The 17,019-nt window shown below is 38.7% G+C and overlaps 4 protein-coding genes across 4 annotated transcripts; all 4 read right to left on the reverse strand.

Annotated features, from left to right (window-relative positions):
- Positions 1-317: 317 nt before the first annotated feature.
- TM35_000082560 (uncharacterized protein) lies at positions 318-5,030 on the reverse strand (the record flags this gene model as incomplete). Its single annotated transcript, XM_029024121.1, has 1 exon — positions 318-5,030. One exon carries the CDS (start codon positions 5,028-5,030, stop codon positions 318-320), a length of 4,713 nt encoding a protein of 1,570 aa, XP_028884524.1.
- Positions 5,031-5,568: 538 nt separating this feature from the next.
- Positions 5,569-7,068, reverse strand: TM35_000082570 (putative membrane-associated protein; the record flags this gene model as incomplete). Its single annotated transcript, XM_029024122.1, has 1 exon — positions 5,569-7,068. One exon carries the CDS (start codon positions 7,066-7,068, stop codon positions 5,569-5,571), a length of 1,500 nt encoding a protein of 499 aa, XP_028884525.1.
- A 379-nt stretch (positions 7,069-7,447) lies between these two features.
- Positions 7,448-9,274, reverse strand: TM35_000082580 (uncharacterized protein; the record flags this gene model as incomplete). Its single annotated transcript, XM_029024123.1, has 1 exon — positions 7,448-9,274. One exon carries the CDS (start codon positions 9,272-9,274, stop codon positions 7,448-7,450), a length of 1,827 nt encoding a protein of 608 aa, XP_028884526.1.
- A 573-nt stretch (positions 9,275-9,847) lies between these two features.
- On the reverse strand, positions 9,848-14,827 carry TM35_000082590 (putative zinc carboxypeptidase; the record flags this gene model as incomplete). Its single annotated transcript, XM_029024124.1, has 1 exon — positions 9,848-14,827. The coding sequence occupies one exon, from the start codon at positions 14,825-14,827 to the stop codon at positions 9,848-9,850; it is 4,980 nt and encodes a 1,659-aa protein (XP_028884527.1).
- Positions 14,828-17,019: the final 2,192 nt, after the last annotated feature.

The raw sequence follows: 17,019 nt of genomic DNA on the forward strand, positions 1-17,019 counted from the left end.
TTTTTTTTTTTTTTTTTTTTTTTTGCCCGCCTCCCGCTCGGGGGTGGAGAAGGAGGATTGTGGGTTGAGGGGTGGACTTTCAGAAACTTACGTTTTGTTTACAGACTGTAAAAGTGAAAAAGAAACACTTTTTTTTTTCTTTTCTTCCTCAACGTCAAAATCTTCAGTATAGAATTTACCACCTAAAAACGTAAAAGACTCGACCATTCTTTTCGCAATCTTTCATAAAAAGAAGAAAAAAAAAAAGCAGTACCAAAGCTCATTTTTTTCTAAATGTAATGAAATCCACAGAAAAAAGACAAAAAAAATTTTTGAATTTAATCTTCGGCAATGTCTTCCTTCACAGATACTGTTAATTCTTTTTCATAGTCGCTATCCCAGTCAATAATGTAACTCTTCGAATCTTTACAGTACTGTACCAACATAACATGACTTGGAATACGACGATAAACAGTTCCGATCATTCCAAAAGGACGAAAAGGATTAACGCCACGAGAAGACTTTTTATGATCATCTTTCTTTTCGTATTTCGAATGAAAATATTCTTTATCATCATCATCATCGCTATCGCCTTCATTATCATTATCTACAGGGTAAATTGAAATACGCATAATGCTTGCACGATCAGATGATGAGTGAAAGTCTAGTCGCATATCAAGGTATACCCGCGAAGGTGTTGTCTCACTTTCATCTTTTCCTTCTTTTGCGGTTTCTGCTGTCTTCATCGCCACTTTGTCTATTATCAATTTAGCCACTTCTGATAGTTGTTGCAGTAATTGTTCTTCCGCATTATCATCGTTATGATCTTTACCGGTTGTGCTACTACCATGAGATGCAAAAAAAGACCAACGTAAACCAAGTTTAAAACGAAACTGTTCTCGGGATTGATAGAATATGTACATTGGTTCGTTGGCTGTTCCATTCACATACAATATTCCATCAGAAAAACCACCAGAATCAGTGTTATTATTATTATTATTATTATTATTATTATTATTATTTACACGACGACGTAATAATAAGGAGAAATAATCCTTCACATCTTGACCTCTTGATGAACGAGAGACATAGTAAGAGTATATCCTGCGTCGTGAAACTTGACCGTAGGATAATGGACTCCTTCCATACTTATCCTTTTGCAATATAGGTATATATTTCACCATTATATGTCGACGAATCATATTAACTGCATTTGTAGAATTTAAATTACGGCCCAAAGTTTCCGCGTCATACTCATCCCTGCTTACCAGAGGGTCTCCTAGTACAGCAAGCCATGGAAAAGGGCGATAAAGCCATGGGGTACTACACTTTAGTGTTTGCGCACCAATCCCGAGAGAGGCCATTGGGTGACATTTTTCGTCAACTTCTTCCATACTAGAGATGATATCACTGTTGTTGTTAGTGTTGTTACTGTTGATATTATTATTATTATTATTATTATTATTATTATTATTATTATTATTTTCTGTTTGAGGGACAACCAATGATTCAAATCCCAAGACTCTCAGAGCCCGTTTCATGGAACTACTACTTGGAGCCAATGAACAATATGGCTTCTCAAAGACGTTATTTACTGCTGTGTCTCGTTTACCAAGATAGAAAATAGGTGTTTTCTGACTTATCTTTTCCTCAGGCCATATTCTGTAGAGAACAGCATTACACCGAATCGTAGGTACTGTTATATCCCACATAGTACGATATTTTGGATCCAATAATCCATACACAGTCTTCCAATCATTCTTTTGATCCTCATTATCATTCTCTTCATGACCATCATTTGGTTGAAGCATTAAAAGCATAGCGAGGAGTGAAGCAAAGATTTCCTCATCTCCATAATACACTGTTGTTTCTGAGGATTTGGACATAACTGGCACTTCACCTTGTAAGAGAGATTCACAGAAGCCTCGCTGCACATTGCGCATAGCCATTGGTAGTCGCTCGTAGTTTGAAATAGGCATATGGCGTAGATATCGCCGAGGTAGACGAATAAAAGCCGCATCAATGTGAGGACTTTGGCCATTTTCTCCTGTCAACCCAAGTGATTGAGCCACAATGCCCTTGTGGTGTTTATAATAGGTAACGAATAACTGGCGCGGAAAAATAGAAGCTGCCGTGAGAGGAATATACGGCGGGAGAAAAGATGGCATGAGCATTGGGCGTACAGGTGAGGAAACATTATATGGAGAGATGTTCTTCAGATGTATATTCACATCATCTGAGTTACTCTCTGTGAATGGTGTTTCGCATTCAGCGGGATACCAACATGTGCGATCCCCAACCCGCATACAAGAGATATTATTATTATTATTATTATTATTATTATTATTATTATTATCCTCGCAAGTCAATAAGAAGTCTTTCTTCCCAGTCTCAGATTCGGTATTGTGTGAAAGTAAAATCTCGGGAATCATTATACTCTCGCCGCTTAGATTCAATTTATCATGGAAGTCTTTCCTCATAGATTGGAGTAATCCACACCACTCACCAATAATACAACTTCTTAACTCTGTCTCTTCCTCTTGAAGAGTTTCAAACATTTTATGATATCTTTCCTTGACAAGCTCTGGCAATCTGGCCCAGATATTTTCTTTATTCTCTGGGGACTCATTGTATGATGGAGACCACTTTTCCATAAGTTGCTGAAGAACACTCCATGTTTTCATAGTATTCTTATTCCAGTTGTTGTTGATATCATCAACAAAATCATTATTATCATCATCTTTTGCATCTTCCGGCTTTAGCAGCACCATATCACCAATGTAACCACGATCTGTATTCACAACAGCAATGTTGACTGGAACACAGTATACATCACGATACAGCATTCTCTCTATCCATTCCTGTATCTTCTGTCCATGTCTATTCATCAACCGTACTTTCTCAGGATCTAACTCGAAATAAAAATCAACTTTGGCGTGATAAAATGATTTATCTGCAATTTTGCCAGAAGCATCAAACCATTCTTGAAATTCTTTTATAGTAGCAGAATATCCATCATCTCCGGTTAATACATTTCCATTCTCATGAATCTCCGTTGTGTCATTTTTTTTCTCTTCATTATTATTATTATTATCATCACCTTCACCATCATCATCATCATCACCATCACCATCATCATTTTTATTATTATCAATAGTGTCCAATGTCCCTACAACATCATCATCAAGCTCTTGAGGAACGGAGGAAAGAACAAACACCCGACGCTTGGTCAATTTTTCTACTCCATCACCAACAAGATGCACTTCAACATCAACCACAAAAACTAATTGATTTTCTTCTTCAGGAAGACTGAGGTTTAGTGTCAGCAATGTTAGCATCTCACCCTCTAATGAAGATGCCATTTTCGTCGGAGAAGCAGGAGAGTGTTTCTCAGGATCATACTCTTGCGGTGAGTAAGAAACAAATGAAGCGGCGAGATGCACTGTTTTCTTGTTTAACTTAGCAGGTCCCATAAACCTATCATACACAATCGTCACATTCATTTGTCTGCCAAAAATGATTTTATTAGAAGGGGATATAAAAATATAACCAAGAGAACTCGCTTTAGCCTTTTCGTATAAATCACAAACCATTTCCCTAGGGATCACAGCATTTACCTCTACACGAAGAAAAAGACGGCGTTTATCTTTCTTTTCTTCTTCTTCTTCTTCTTGATGATGATGATATTTCATCATTTTATATTCTTCCCATACTGGGGTTATACCACTAATATATCCCTCAAATGCAACCTTCTGCTCTAGTAAGAACTCCATACTCCACAAGGCTCGCATAGGAGAGTATAGATGTATGTGAACAAGATCCCGATGGGCATCGTGGTTGATATCACCATCCCACATCATTGTACGCCAGAGATCAGCCACAGAAGGTTCTCGACTCCACTCACATCCCAAGAACTCTTTTAATGTTGACGAGACATCCGGAGAGATAACCTCATATGAGATTCTCTTTTCCAGATCTAAAGTGAAGTTATTTTTACAGTATTTACTGGCAGCTCGTAGAACAGAATAAAAATTTACTGCACGAGGGATTCCAGCATCTACAATCTGTCGAACAAGACCTAATCCCTTTGAAACCAACATACTACCCACATCTATATATGTATTCCTTTCAGTAGAAGGTACTGCTGCTGTTTTTAAGAATACAGTAGCTCGTACATGTTTTAACTGTTCATATAAAAAGATCTGAGATTCATTTGCAACATCTTTTATAGAAGGGTATGTAGAATGAATATATACTTTAACTTCTGAGGACATAAGGTTCCTCTGTGACCACCGCATCGCTTTATAACCATTTTCAGTCTTGGGAGAATGACACTTTACCGCATCAAGGATTACAAGCGAGGAATTTTCAGTCCTAACTGAAACATTATCTTTTTCATTGGAATAAGCATCCATACTTTTATTATTATTATTATCATTATTATTATTACTATTATTATTATTCCAATGAACGACAAACACATCACCGCGGAATATATCCACAACACGACCTGTACGTACTTCACAGAACAACGGACTATTCTCATATTCCAACATTTTCTTTCCCCAATCACACGAGATAATAGAATTCTTTTCTTCTCCATTACCAAACAATAAACGTCCTCCTGTATGCATCTCCGCTTCAATAAGATTCTCTAGACGTATCATAATAGGACGCACAATTCGACCAACACCAAGACGTAATAATACCTCTTGAAGTGACATCCACTGCATATTTCCCTCTTGGTTATCATACCATCCATTCATTAAGAAGATAATATCTCCATATCCTTGAAGAGGGAATTCAGAATAAAAATCTTGACGAAGGTACTTCTTCGTGGCATTATGTATGCACCTTAACACGGCATCAATCACACTCTCAAGTTCTTCTGCACTGCCTCGTGGAATATCAACAGCTGTTAATTCGCAGGATATTTGTTTCTCATAGTTCATCACATTAACCACAAAAATATTTTTTCCTAACCACTTAACGTCTGATATGGTTAAAAAAGCATTGTCACGTTTTATGTCAGTTGGATTTATTTGAATCATTTAAGCCTTCTAGTAAAGATATATGAAGGGAATGACACAGCAATGGCTTTAACAAAAAAAAAAAAAAGTGACAATTACAAATAATAACAAGAAGAACATCAACAACAACAACAACAGCAAGAACAGACTACAACACATTGATTCTACAATAACCTTGTTCAAAATTAAAATATATATACAGTCATCAACATACAGACAATGCATGAAGGAATTCAAAGAAGAGAAAGAACAAAAAACGAAAAAACAGAAAAAAAAAAAAACGACGAGCATATTCGTATTTATTTATTTGTCTGTATGGGTGTGTGTTTCTTTGATGAAGGGAGACATCATCTTCGTAAGAAAACAAAGGTGTCTACCAATGACAGAGAAAAATAGCAAAAGGGAGAATCGCGCTCCATTTAATAATGACTCCACTAAAGGACCTCACTAAAAATTGTACTCCCAAAAAAAAAAAAAAAAAAAAAACACCCTGTCTCACACACGCACACACAAAATAAACAAACAAACAAACAAATTAATGAATTAATAAAGAGATACGTCAACTTTTCATAAATGACGACGTACTCTTACTATTCCTTGAACTCAGTTCACAATCCTTTAACTCTGCATCCACCACCATCACCTCTACTGGTTGCAGTATACTATAAGGAGTGGCAGCTATGCGTATCTTGGGTCGGAACCTGTAACCGCAGAAAATATAAAAAAGAACCGCCACCATCTGCGCTCCCGCTTCTGCTATCCACGCCTTATCATAAGAGACGGCATTCGCCACCATTATCAACACAATGCGGGTAATGTAAATATAAGCCACTACCACAATATAAAAAGTACGAAATTCTCTCATTCGAGTTACGGTACGGGCAGTAGATTCATCTGTACTACCCGCTTCTCGTATTTTTTTAATAGTTAAAATAAGAGGAAACAGTACACAACAGCAACAAATTACATCTAGAATTTGTAAAATATCAAGCCAAGTAGACCAGTTACGATTCCCTTCACTCGTTTCTTCAATGATGGCCCAGCACACATTAAGCATCACTTGACATGGAAGTACAACAAGGAGAATACGTTTGTCTGTAGAACTAAGATGATCACGAAGCAACGACCAACCCACACCTAACAATAAAATTACTCCGAACAGCATTACACCTTTTAGTGTAACAGTTATATAAAAGAAAAAATCCCACATTGATACCTTACCTGTTTTTGAAAAATGTTGTAATTTCATACTTTCAATAAAAAGTGTTCCCATCTTGATAACAACAAGTAAAAGCATAAGTAAATGTATCTTTTTTACATTTATCCATTCTCGAAAGACTTGCAATATCCAAAGTAACGCCATAATCAAAAAAACAACTCCAAAGAAAGTAAACATATTTGGCAATCCTTCACGACCATAAGAAAGATATACTCTATTATGTTCTCCATTCATCCAATACAATTCAAAATAAATATCAAACGAAATAGGCCTTAACGGGAGTGTCCTGAGATGTACAGGTTCACCATTATCTGGCATATCAGCGCAGTTATAAAAGTAAACAGCATAGAGACCAATACGGTCAGCAGAGTATGTAGATGGCATTTTAAGAATATCTTCAGAAGAAAGACCCTCAAATGGGAAAAGCATACGATTCTGTTTTTCTTCTTGTAATCCTAATAATGGATCTTTAATAAAACAGACTCGACTTGCATAACCATTACCAATGTCTACGTGTAGCGGAGTCCCGACTTCACCACGTCCATAACGTGCATACATGCGGGCGGCACTAACACTCTCTACTGGAATCAATATAAATCCTACTGGAGCTGTTGGCATCAATACAGGTGCCTTTGCGTTCTCTGTTGTATACATCTCTGCTGGGGCCGCAAACTTCCGTGTTTCTAATCGCACAGCCCCTTGTGGGCCGAAGGCGAAGGAGCCGATGTAAATTACCCGCCGGGTGTCGTTTACAACACGGAGATGAATGTTCGCATCCACCACAAGAGCACCTCCACAGCAGAAGAGAAAAAGTAACACCAGAAGAAGTGAACGAGACATCTACCCGTACCCCTTATTCTTTCTTTTTTTTTTTATTTAGAAAAAGGGGGTAATAAGGAGTTTTTTAAAAAAAAGTGAGAAAGAAAGAGAAAAATAAAAAATAACAATAAAGAATAGTTTTAGAGAGAAATGTTTCAAGATATGTTCAAAAAATTATAAATATAAATATATGGACCATTCCATAGCCACAGAAACACACAACAACAACAACAATATCACCTATATTTTCTTCCTTTTTTTTTTTGTTTGTTTGTCACCCATTACCTCTTCTCGAATCTCTTCTCAAGAACCTATGAAGAATTTCACCTTTCCCTCCATGTTTATTTGAGTTTTTTTTTTTTTTTGTTTTATTATATCCATAAAATAAAAACTTTTTATTTTACTCATCCTGAGATAACTCCGGCATCACGTACTCCGCGAGAACATAATGTAGTTCCTGAACATTTTTTTCGCGGATGTATTTGAATGCCTCCGCCGCCCCTAGACGACTGCCGTTATCGAGCAAACAAAAATACTGTGAAGAAGAGAAGGAAGGTGGACCCACCAATTCCAAATCTTCTGCTGAGACTGGATACAATGAAAGATAAGGCGGTGATTGTAAAGAGCATGACGGTGGTGAACTCTTCACAGCAGTAAGAAGACGGAAACATCGTACATCATAGTTTAAACATGCCACTAACGCCGACAACCGCCACGCCTCACGAAAGGCCTGAAAGACAGTTAAACCAGGACTTAAGCGACAGCGAAGAATAGCACCTTTACTACCACTAATAGGTAAAGTACTATTAATTACAAGATACTCTGTACCTTTATTGTCCCCATTCTTGTTCTTGTTACTGTTCTTGTTGTTCTTCTTCGTCTTCTCTTTTTTGTCATCCTTATTATCATTCGCATCCTTATGTCCCAATGCTTCTCGCAATGTGTTAAAGTGATTTGACTGAAACAAATTTACGTCTTGACAAATCTCAATCTCCAAGAAAAACGTCTCACTCAGCAGATGCTGCTTCAGCAGCTCTTCTTGATTCATCTCTATTTCATCTACACTAGACGATTTTCTGCCGTACCACCAACGCCTAAATTTTTGCCATAACCAACGAGGTATCATACCACTATCATTGTTAGGTTCCGCAAGCAATCTCCATCCGTCAAACTCCACACGGCTGTAACGCAATGCGACTGCAAACATCGCAAACAACGGTACAGGACTTAACCACAACACATCAATAGACTCTGCATATGGACCTTGCATAGACTTTGTAGAACCAGAGAGTGCGCGACGCTCCAGAGTTTCCAAATATCCTTCTCTATTCTTTGCAAATGTGTTTGTGGTGGCCCCAAAACAGCGTCGTAACGCATCTTCCACCTCACTAATATAAAGATCTAATTTCGCCGTAGGAGGAATCAAAGCAGCAACAGCAGAAGCACAACGACCTCCACCACTAATACTACTACCACTACTATTATTATTATGATTATTATTATCACCAGTAACAGTTGCAGCATTAACTGTCCCATGGATATCGTGAAATATTGTTTCTACTCTTCTACCATCCACTGTGTAGCCAATACAGTGCCGCTCAAAGAACGTGTGACCTTGTGTAGCCTTCATAGCCTCACTCACACTCCAAAAAGGGTTTACACACTCATCATCTACTACAAGGGCAGAACGGTAAACCGCGCAAGGAGTACCTCCTAAATTATCAAATGCGGCAAGGACTTCTTCTCGTACTACTGCTGCCAAATTACTCGGTTTAATCTCCATTGTATCATGATAAAATACAACAGATGCATAAACCAAATGTAGTTCCGCAGAATCAATCAAAGGATGAAACGATCGCTCAAATCGTCCTCGCATTTCTTTTGGAAAGTTTACCATAGCAAGAGTAGGCCTAGCCATGTTTTTTTCTAAGCCTACCTGAGATAGTAACCGGTCTCCATTCTCTTTCGTTTTTGGTAAAGCTCCCCAAAGAAGTTGAGGAGGACCTCTAGAACCACTTCGGTAAATAGAATAAATAATATAAGCAGCCATACCACTAATTCCAAGTCCAACGAAAAAACGTTGACTTTTACTTAATGGAGGCTCACTAGTCACCGACGAATTAACTCCAGCCGATGTAACATCAACACTGCTGCTCTGAGCTACAGTATGACATCCACTGGAGGTGGTATCTGAAGAAGTTGCACTAAGCCAATCACTACCAATCATATTCTAAAACTGCGTGCCAATGAACTATATGAAGGACATATATATATATATATATATATATATATGACTATGAATTGCACTGTGTTGTATTCCCTTATTATTTGCTGATATCATTAAAAAAAAAAAATGATTCCACTGGTATTCTTCTTTTTTTTGTTTTTCTTCTTATTACGATCTTGCTGGTGGTAATGTACCCCTCATGTTTCTACTTGTAATCANAAAACTCTCATCTAAAAAAAAAAATAAAAACCAAAACCATAAAAAAAAAAAAAAGAAATGATAAAAATAAAAAATAAATAGATCCTAGTCAGTTGAGTAAAAAAAAAAGAGGAAAAAATTGTTGTTACATGCAACGAAGAATCTTTTCCTCCTCCTGAGAGTGAAACTGTCGCTCCTGTATCTCTTCTCTATCTCTTTTTCTTTTCTTTTACATTCCGCAAAGCTCAGAGTCTCTAGTGACTTGATTGCACCCTCGCCTTTCTCACTTCTTTCATCGCCATTATTAAAAATAACTTTTTATTCTTCTCCAATTCCTCGCGCCCAATATAACACCATCTGTACATCAAAACCATATCAACCTTTCTCAGACTCCTCCTCATCATCATCTTCCTCATCTTCCTCATTGTCATCCTCTTCATCCTCCTCTTCCACATCATCGTCATCGTCTTCTTCATCCTCCTCGTCATCATCATCATCCTCCACAGGAGGCACAGAGTCCTCATCATCTTCATCATCTCCAACTTCATCATAAGCACCGCTGTCAACACCCACAAGTGATGTGCTGCCCGTCGTCAATTGAACACCAGAGAGTCGTCGTCGTGAGAATAACGCACGCCGTATCTCTCCCCTCTGTTCCACTGAGAGTCCAAGAGATATTGTTCCCACTGATCCACTACTTGTAGTGGTTGGTTTCTCCTTCTTCGTCTTACTAGCATCAGAACGTCTTTCTCTACGAGTTGCAAAGGCATATGATCCTCCCATAAGGGGAGATTTCAGGTTCACGGAGGTATCCATACCACCTATTGAAGGAAGCAAAGACCATGCACGTTCCATAGCTTCTTTATCGAAGGCATCTATACCGTCATCATCCCCTGCAAGAAGCTCAAGACTGTGGGCTAATAATGCTCCCATGTTTTCGTAGTGACAAGTGGTGTATGAAATCTCTTGTGGATAGAGATCACGTGATGTTTCTTCTTCCTCTTTCTCTTCTTCTTCTTCGTCTTCATTTTCATTTCCACCTTGTCTTTGATGTTGTTTATACAATAAACATCTATTCCCATTAGTGTTACTTTTCTGTAAGGTGGTACTGTTATGACAACTAACACCATCTGATAATCCACCCATCATAGTGGCTTCTAAAGTATAACTCATACGAATACCAAACTGCTGGTACATTACCACTCGACCAGTGTTTTTCTTGCTTTTTTGTACTGCAAAAGAACACTGTGACATCGAGAAAGCAGGAGAAAGTGTACTTAAAAGTAAAGGAAGAAGTTTTTCTACAGGAATGAAATTAGTACACAACGATCCTGAACCTCCAGAAAAACGCTTACGATTACTAGATGTAGAATTGACAGTAGAAACAACTGGAGATGATGATGCTTTGTTTGTTACAGTAGTTTTACCAGTAGGTGGTTTTTTATCATCTGTTTTATTGTGGGGTGTACATCCATATATAAGAAAATTCTTTGCGCGTGAGTGTCCATGAAAATCTGCATAGAGAGCCACATGACGTTTCTCTCGTTCAATAATATGTTGTGTTAACCGCTTAAGGGAGTAAATAACAGGATTCACAGTTGGTTTAGGATCTGCAAAATCTCTATTTAGGTCAGCTCCACCAAGTGAGCAACGATGATTCCCCAATACAACACCATCTGGATTAAGCATAGGAATGATTTTCCACACAAAACGACTTCGGAGAGAGTGCCCCTGTTCCTCATCATGAAGAAGATATTCCACAAGTCCCCGTAGCATCCAACTAGAATTACTTTCACCAGGGTGTACTCGTGCTGTTACAATACACACTGGACGTTTGTCAACTGTAATGGAAAGAAGAGAATCAGATGCATCATCTAGGATCTTATTTCCGTTGTCTACGTTGTTATTATTATTGTTGTTGGTAGTAGTAGTAGTAGTAGTAGTAGTAGTAGTAGTACTTGTAGTAGTGGTAGTGTCAGAAACTCCAATTCCAGTTCCCCCACCAGCATTATTACTACTACCAATAACAGAGTTTACTGGTGTTGTTATAGTAAGAATTGGAACTGGAAGTCCACCTGGAGTTCGGCAAAGTTCCTGTATCGATACAGCAACAGATGTACTAGATTGCAATTGCCATCTTTGTACATCTGCAAGAAGGTTCGTATAAGTGTAAGGAAAACAATTAGCTAAAAATACCCTACCCTTCTTCTCAGGGAATACCACAGTAAAACATAGTGAATAACAGAATGATATCTTCTCCTCTTTTTCATTTGAAGAGGGTTTTGTATTATTAGATTTTTTCTTTGTTGATTTTTTAGAAGTTTTTTGCATTCCATTTACCTTCTTTTCACCATCTCCTGTAGATCCAACACCAGTTCGACACGTATTTTCAAGAGGATCGGGAACACTTGTAGTTGTAGTTGTAGTTGTACATCGCTCTGGACGTTGATACAAATTTTGAAAATAAAAAATATCATAACCACAACGCTTCCACTCAAGCACGTTAGTTTCTTTACCTACGGTAGATGAAGTGTCCACGTAGAGCATAAGTGGTTGCTGTCCTTCATTAAATGTGGAACCAGGTTTTTCCATGTTAAGAATATTAAAATGGTATTCTGCACCAGGTGTATATTCTTCTACACTAAAACAAAACCATTGTATATGACAGTTAGTATTGGTATCTGGGCTTAATACAAGATCATACTCATTTTCCTTCACAGCAATCGCACGCTGCAAGTTACCACTTTCAAAGTTCGCTCCAAACCTTAAAAACCTTGATGGCATTCCTCCTCTCTTGGATTCCGATGGCACGTACTCCTCGTATCCTACTGTGTTTACCTCACTTGTAGTCTTCTGCCCCTCCTCCGCTTCTTCTCCCTCCCTCTGTCCCTCCTCATCCACTCTTGCCTGAAGTGGGGGACGTTCGTATACGATTCGTTCCATGTTAGAGAGCGAGGAGGTGAGGCGCTGAATGAGACGCCGCAGTACACGCACACGTGCCGGCATCGCTGGTGTCTGCAGCGGCAGCGGTGACTGCGGTGGGAGGAGCCGCGCGGGCGTGTCGACGACTCCCGTCGTCGCTTCGGAAATCACGTGGGCGGTGATCTCGCGGGAGGGCGGCGGGTGGGCGTCTGTGAAGTGCCACGGCAGTCGGGGCGGTGGGGCGAAGGGGGACGACTCGGCGGGGGCGGCGGGGTGCAACTCCGGCGAGAAGACGTCCGGCTGCCGGTCGATCGGAAGGACCGACGACGACGTCGACGACGTCAACGACAATGAGCCGCCGCAAACATTGTCCGCCTCCTGTGGCGTCATTGCAGCTGCTGTCGTGTGTGAAGTGTGTGGAAGGGACGAAGTGGAAACGGCGCGGACGGAGCGACCATCACTCTGGGCGGCGGGCATCTCTCCAGGCAGCGTCACAATGCCGAAGAGGGCGTAGAGGGAGAGGTATAATTTCTGCCAATGGGCCACGGAGCGACCTGCCCCATCAGCGGCAGAAATAACACCATTTACAAGAGCAGATAAACCTCCAATCTCATTCTGTAGCTGATCTCGACAACAGCTATCCCTAGCCGTTAGGGCATTTAGAGCGTTAAGAGAGGATAGTACAATTTCTGCAGAGGCAGTTGAATGTGTACTTAACGCAGATAGTAACCAAACGGCACGCATCTGGTGTGCCACCTCAAGTGCAGGTTTGCTTCCTTTTTTCACAGTACAAATTCGGCAAAGTAGCTCCATAGACCAAACGGCGAGAGTCTCAAGAGAGTCTTGCAAAGACCAAAGAGCTGGAAATTTTTGTTGTTGTCGCTCTTGCTGACGATGATAATCCAAATTATAAAATGACCGTAAAGGTGCCATAGTAGTAAGAAATGCGTGTACCATCCAACCAACCTTTAAACATAGCACAGCACCTCGAGTACTCATGAATTCTGCATTTTGTGATGAAACTGAAAGTTGATAAAGTGATAAAATCACATGGAGAAAAGCATCACAAATTGGTAAAAATCCTCCAATAATGAATTCAATACGTTTAGTACTATCACTATCAAAAAGTATTCCTGTTTCACTAGCTTCGCCTGTAGCTGTAGCACCACCTTGTAGAAATGATCCCAAACAAGTTACATTGTTTTCAACAACGACGAAGAGTAAATTAGCCGCATGTAGTAGTAGAGGTAAAGTATTTGTACGACGTACTGCAGTCAGAACTTTTGTATTCTCAGTACTGCAAAAACCCAACAATACCGCAACCCCTTCAACAATCCGTGTTAAAGAAAACGGTAATGAATGTATATACTGAGAATCTCGTCTAACTCCACTCATAGTGGAGAAACCTTCAGTATGAAGCATAAGACTACCTTTAACACCTTTACTACTACAACAACTACTACTAGTGATGCTACTACTGCTACTCCTACTTGAAAGTTGAACTCCTACGGCGGTTGTCAAGGCATTTTCATACACTTCAAGGATAGAAGCACACTGCCGAGGGAGACGAAATCGAATGCACATCCTCACTACCCGCCTCCGGCGTCCACCAGTTGTGGTACGCAAAAGATTATATAACACTGTAAGCAATCCTGATGCTGCGTTCTCATCTGCCATAATTATATCAGAGTCTAATGCAGCTAAAAGGGTACGCCATGAACGATTCCTCCTGCAAAAAAATGCTTGCCATGCGTTATTTGCAATTTTAGGTCGTTCACCACGAATAGAACCTCCACCCGAAAAAAGCCACCTCTGTAGTTCATATAAACTATGATAGAAGCTATATCCCGCTTCTAAGCATAAAGAGTCACAGCTAGTACTATTGTTTGTATTATTGGCGTTACCGCTGCTTCCTCCATTGTTGTTGTTATTATTATTATTACTATTTGGTGCAACACCACTACTTGAAGAGGTCCCACCACAACCACCGTCACCTCCTGATATCCCTCTTGAACCAAACACGGCACAGGAGGCTCGTAATTGTCGCAAATACATTCCTGCAATTGCACTATCCCCAACAGAGAGTAATTTGGTACCAGAGACAGCATACGGCTCTACACCCTTAACAGCCCCACTCACCTGAATAGCGGGATATAGTTCCTTCGCATGTGGAAGCTGCAGGAGAGGTGGAAAGTGCGCACGAAGTGCGAGAACAAGTGCAGACTCACTCCGCCTTCTGGCGACTACTTTTCCCGCCGGCCGTCGGGTACGTGGTGCCAACACACGTTTAGACTCTGTAAAGGAGGAGCCCGCGGTCGTACCATAACATCCAGCGTTGTTGTTGCTATTATTATTATTATTATTATTCTTGTTCTTGTTGCTGACTGGAGCAGCTGGTCTTTTGCGTGTCTCACGCTTCACCGTAGTTGACATCTTCTAATGATACCACAACCTTATACTGTATGTGTTTTTTTTTTTCTTTCGCCTCGTCTTCTATGTAGAGGCCGTCTTTGTTTTTTTTTTTTTTTTTGTTTATTGTTTTTTTTTCCTTTTCGCTTACCTTTTGTTTGTGTGAGTGTATGTTTTTTTTTTCCTTTTCTTTTTGCGCTGTAGACCCTATAAACCAGCACTATATATATATGGACTGTAGGGACCTCGGGGCAAAAACAAATGCCTGCACAGCGCAGCGCACAGAGATACACTCCCCTTTCCACAGGCACCTCTCTTATGTAAATGTTAAGAGGGATAGCGCCTTCATACCAAAAGAAATAGAAGGAAAGGGATAAAAAAAAAAAAAAAAAAAGAAATAGAAACAAGGTAAATTTCACAAACAGAGAAAAAAAAATAATTTTCGTAGTGGTTTGGGCATAAAGTAGAAGTAACAAGAAAAAGAAAAAAAAAAACGAAAAAAAAAAGTCGATTGGGAAAATTTGAAAGAGGGGAAAGCGTAAGAAGGAAAAAGAATGTGTTCACGAGAACCATAAAACAGGTTGAGAAGACACTCTCAATAAGGAATGAAGAAAAAAAGGGGGGAAAAAAAATGAATTTTCATACCGACAACAGAGAATTTGAGTGGATTCTACCTCATTTCCAACCCTTCACAAAGGGCAAGGCAGAAAAAGGACAATAAAAAAACAGAGAAATAAACTCTTTCTACATCAAACATGATAAAAAAAAAAAAAAAACCAAAAGGATGGGGAGTAAAGGGTAACAAAACAGATAATATATATATATATATATGGGCTCATGAAAATACGTTATTCTGACCCATACCTCTCCTGGCTGTTATTCCTTCCATAATTCCAAGATTGCCCATTCATTGTTGTAAACCCGGAACAATGAAAGAAAGCGAGAAAAAACATCCCTTTTTCTGTTTTTTTCTGAAAAATTACAGCAAGGAGTGGAGGAAAGGGTCGAAGAAAGAGGATTGAAACAAGAGCGAAAAATAAACAATTCAGAAAAAAAAAAATTGGAAAAAAAAAATCAATATAGAAGTAAGAATAGAAGAAGGTAATGATAGTAACGAACGGAGACGTAACAATAACGAAGAACAAATAGTACATAATGAGAGGAGCAGAAAAAAAAGTGAGAACAAAAAAAGAAAAATACACAAGGTACTTTTCCGATTATTTTTTGTTTCTCTTCACATCTGTTTTTTTTTTCTCGTTTTCTCGTTGTTCTTTCTTTGCTATTATTACCTTCGTTGTCACCTCGTTAACGACACTTTTACCATTCTATCTTCTTTTGCCATCTTCTTCTTCGTATACCAGAAGACCTCCACATACCATTCACCACCACATATTCATCAAAATTCCTTTTTTTTTTTTTTTACTCCACTTCATCCCTTCGGTTTTTTCTCTTCGCTCTAGTACTCAACCAGTACAGGAATACACACACCCGTGGTAACCATAAGTCACAAAAGAAAAAGAAAAAGTTTCCTTCTTATCAAATATATATATATATATATATATATACAAAATGCGCGATGGCAAAAAGAGTGTGAAAAACGTAGATATATGGAAATCAAAGGAAAAGGAAAAACACAGAAACCACATAGAGTCAATAGAAAAAAAAAAAAACAGTTGAAGCACATTTTTGCTTTTTCTCATTACCCTAAGCGGTACCTAGTAAGCTGATGGAGATAAAACTCAAACCATAAACTGAAAAAGAAAAGGAAAGAATCAAAGAACAAAAAAAAATCTAATAAAACAAAAAATTTCATTCCAATTCGCCGGAGAAGAAAGAGAAAAAAGAAAAACATATTTTCCAATGCTCATTTGATTAATCACAATCCAAACAAAATTACCCGAGTTGTTCGTTTTTCGTTCGGAATGCATAAATATCTATTTTTTTTTTTTGTATTGCTTCTGATGCTATTTATTTCTTCTATTAAAAGCATTAAATCATTTTTTTTTATTTGTGTTTTTTTGCTGAAAACATTTTCTTTTTTTTTTTTCCTTTTTCTTTTCACCCTTCAATTTTTGTAATACATGCCGGTATAGTTATATATGTATGTATAACCGTACATAAATGTGCACACACTCAAACAGTAATTTCACTCATGCAAATTAAAGTAGAAGCACTGTGAAAGAGAGAAAGAGAAAAAAAAAAAGAAAAAAAAAAAA

The sequence above is a fragment of the Trypanosoma theileri genome (assembly GCF_002087225.1).
Source record: "Trypanosoma theileri isolate Edinburgh chromosome Unknown TM35_Tth_8_V1, whole genome shotgun sequence".
Lineage (NCBI taxonomy): Eukaryota > Euglenozoa > Kinetoplastea > Trypanosomatida > Trypanosomatidae > Trypanosoma > Trypanosoma theileri.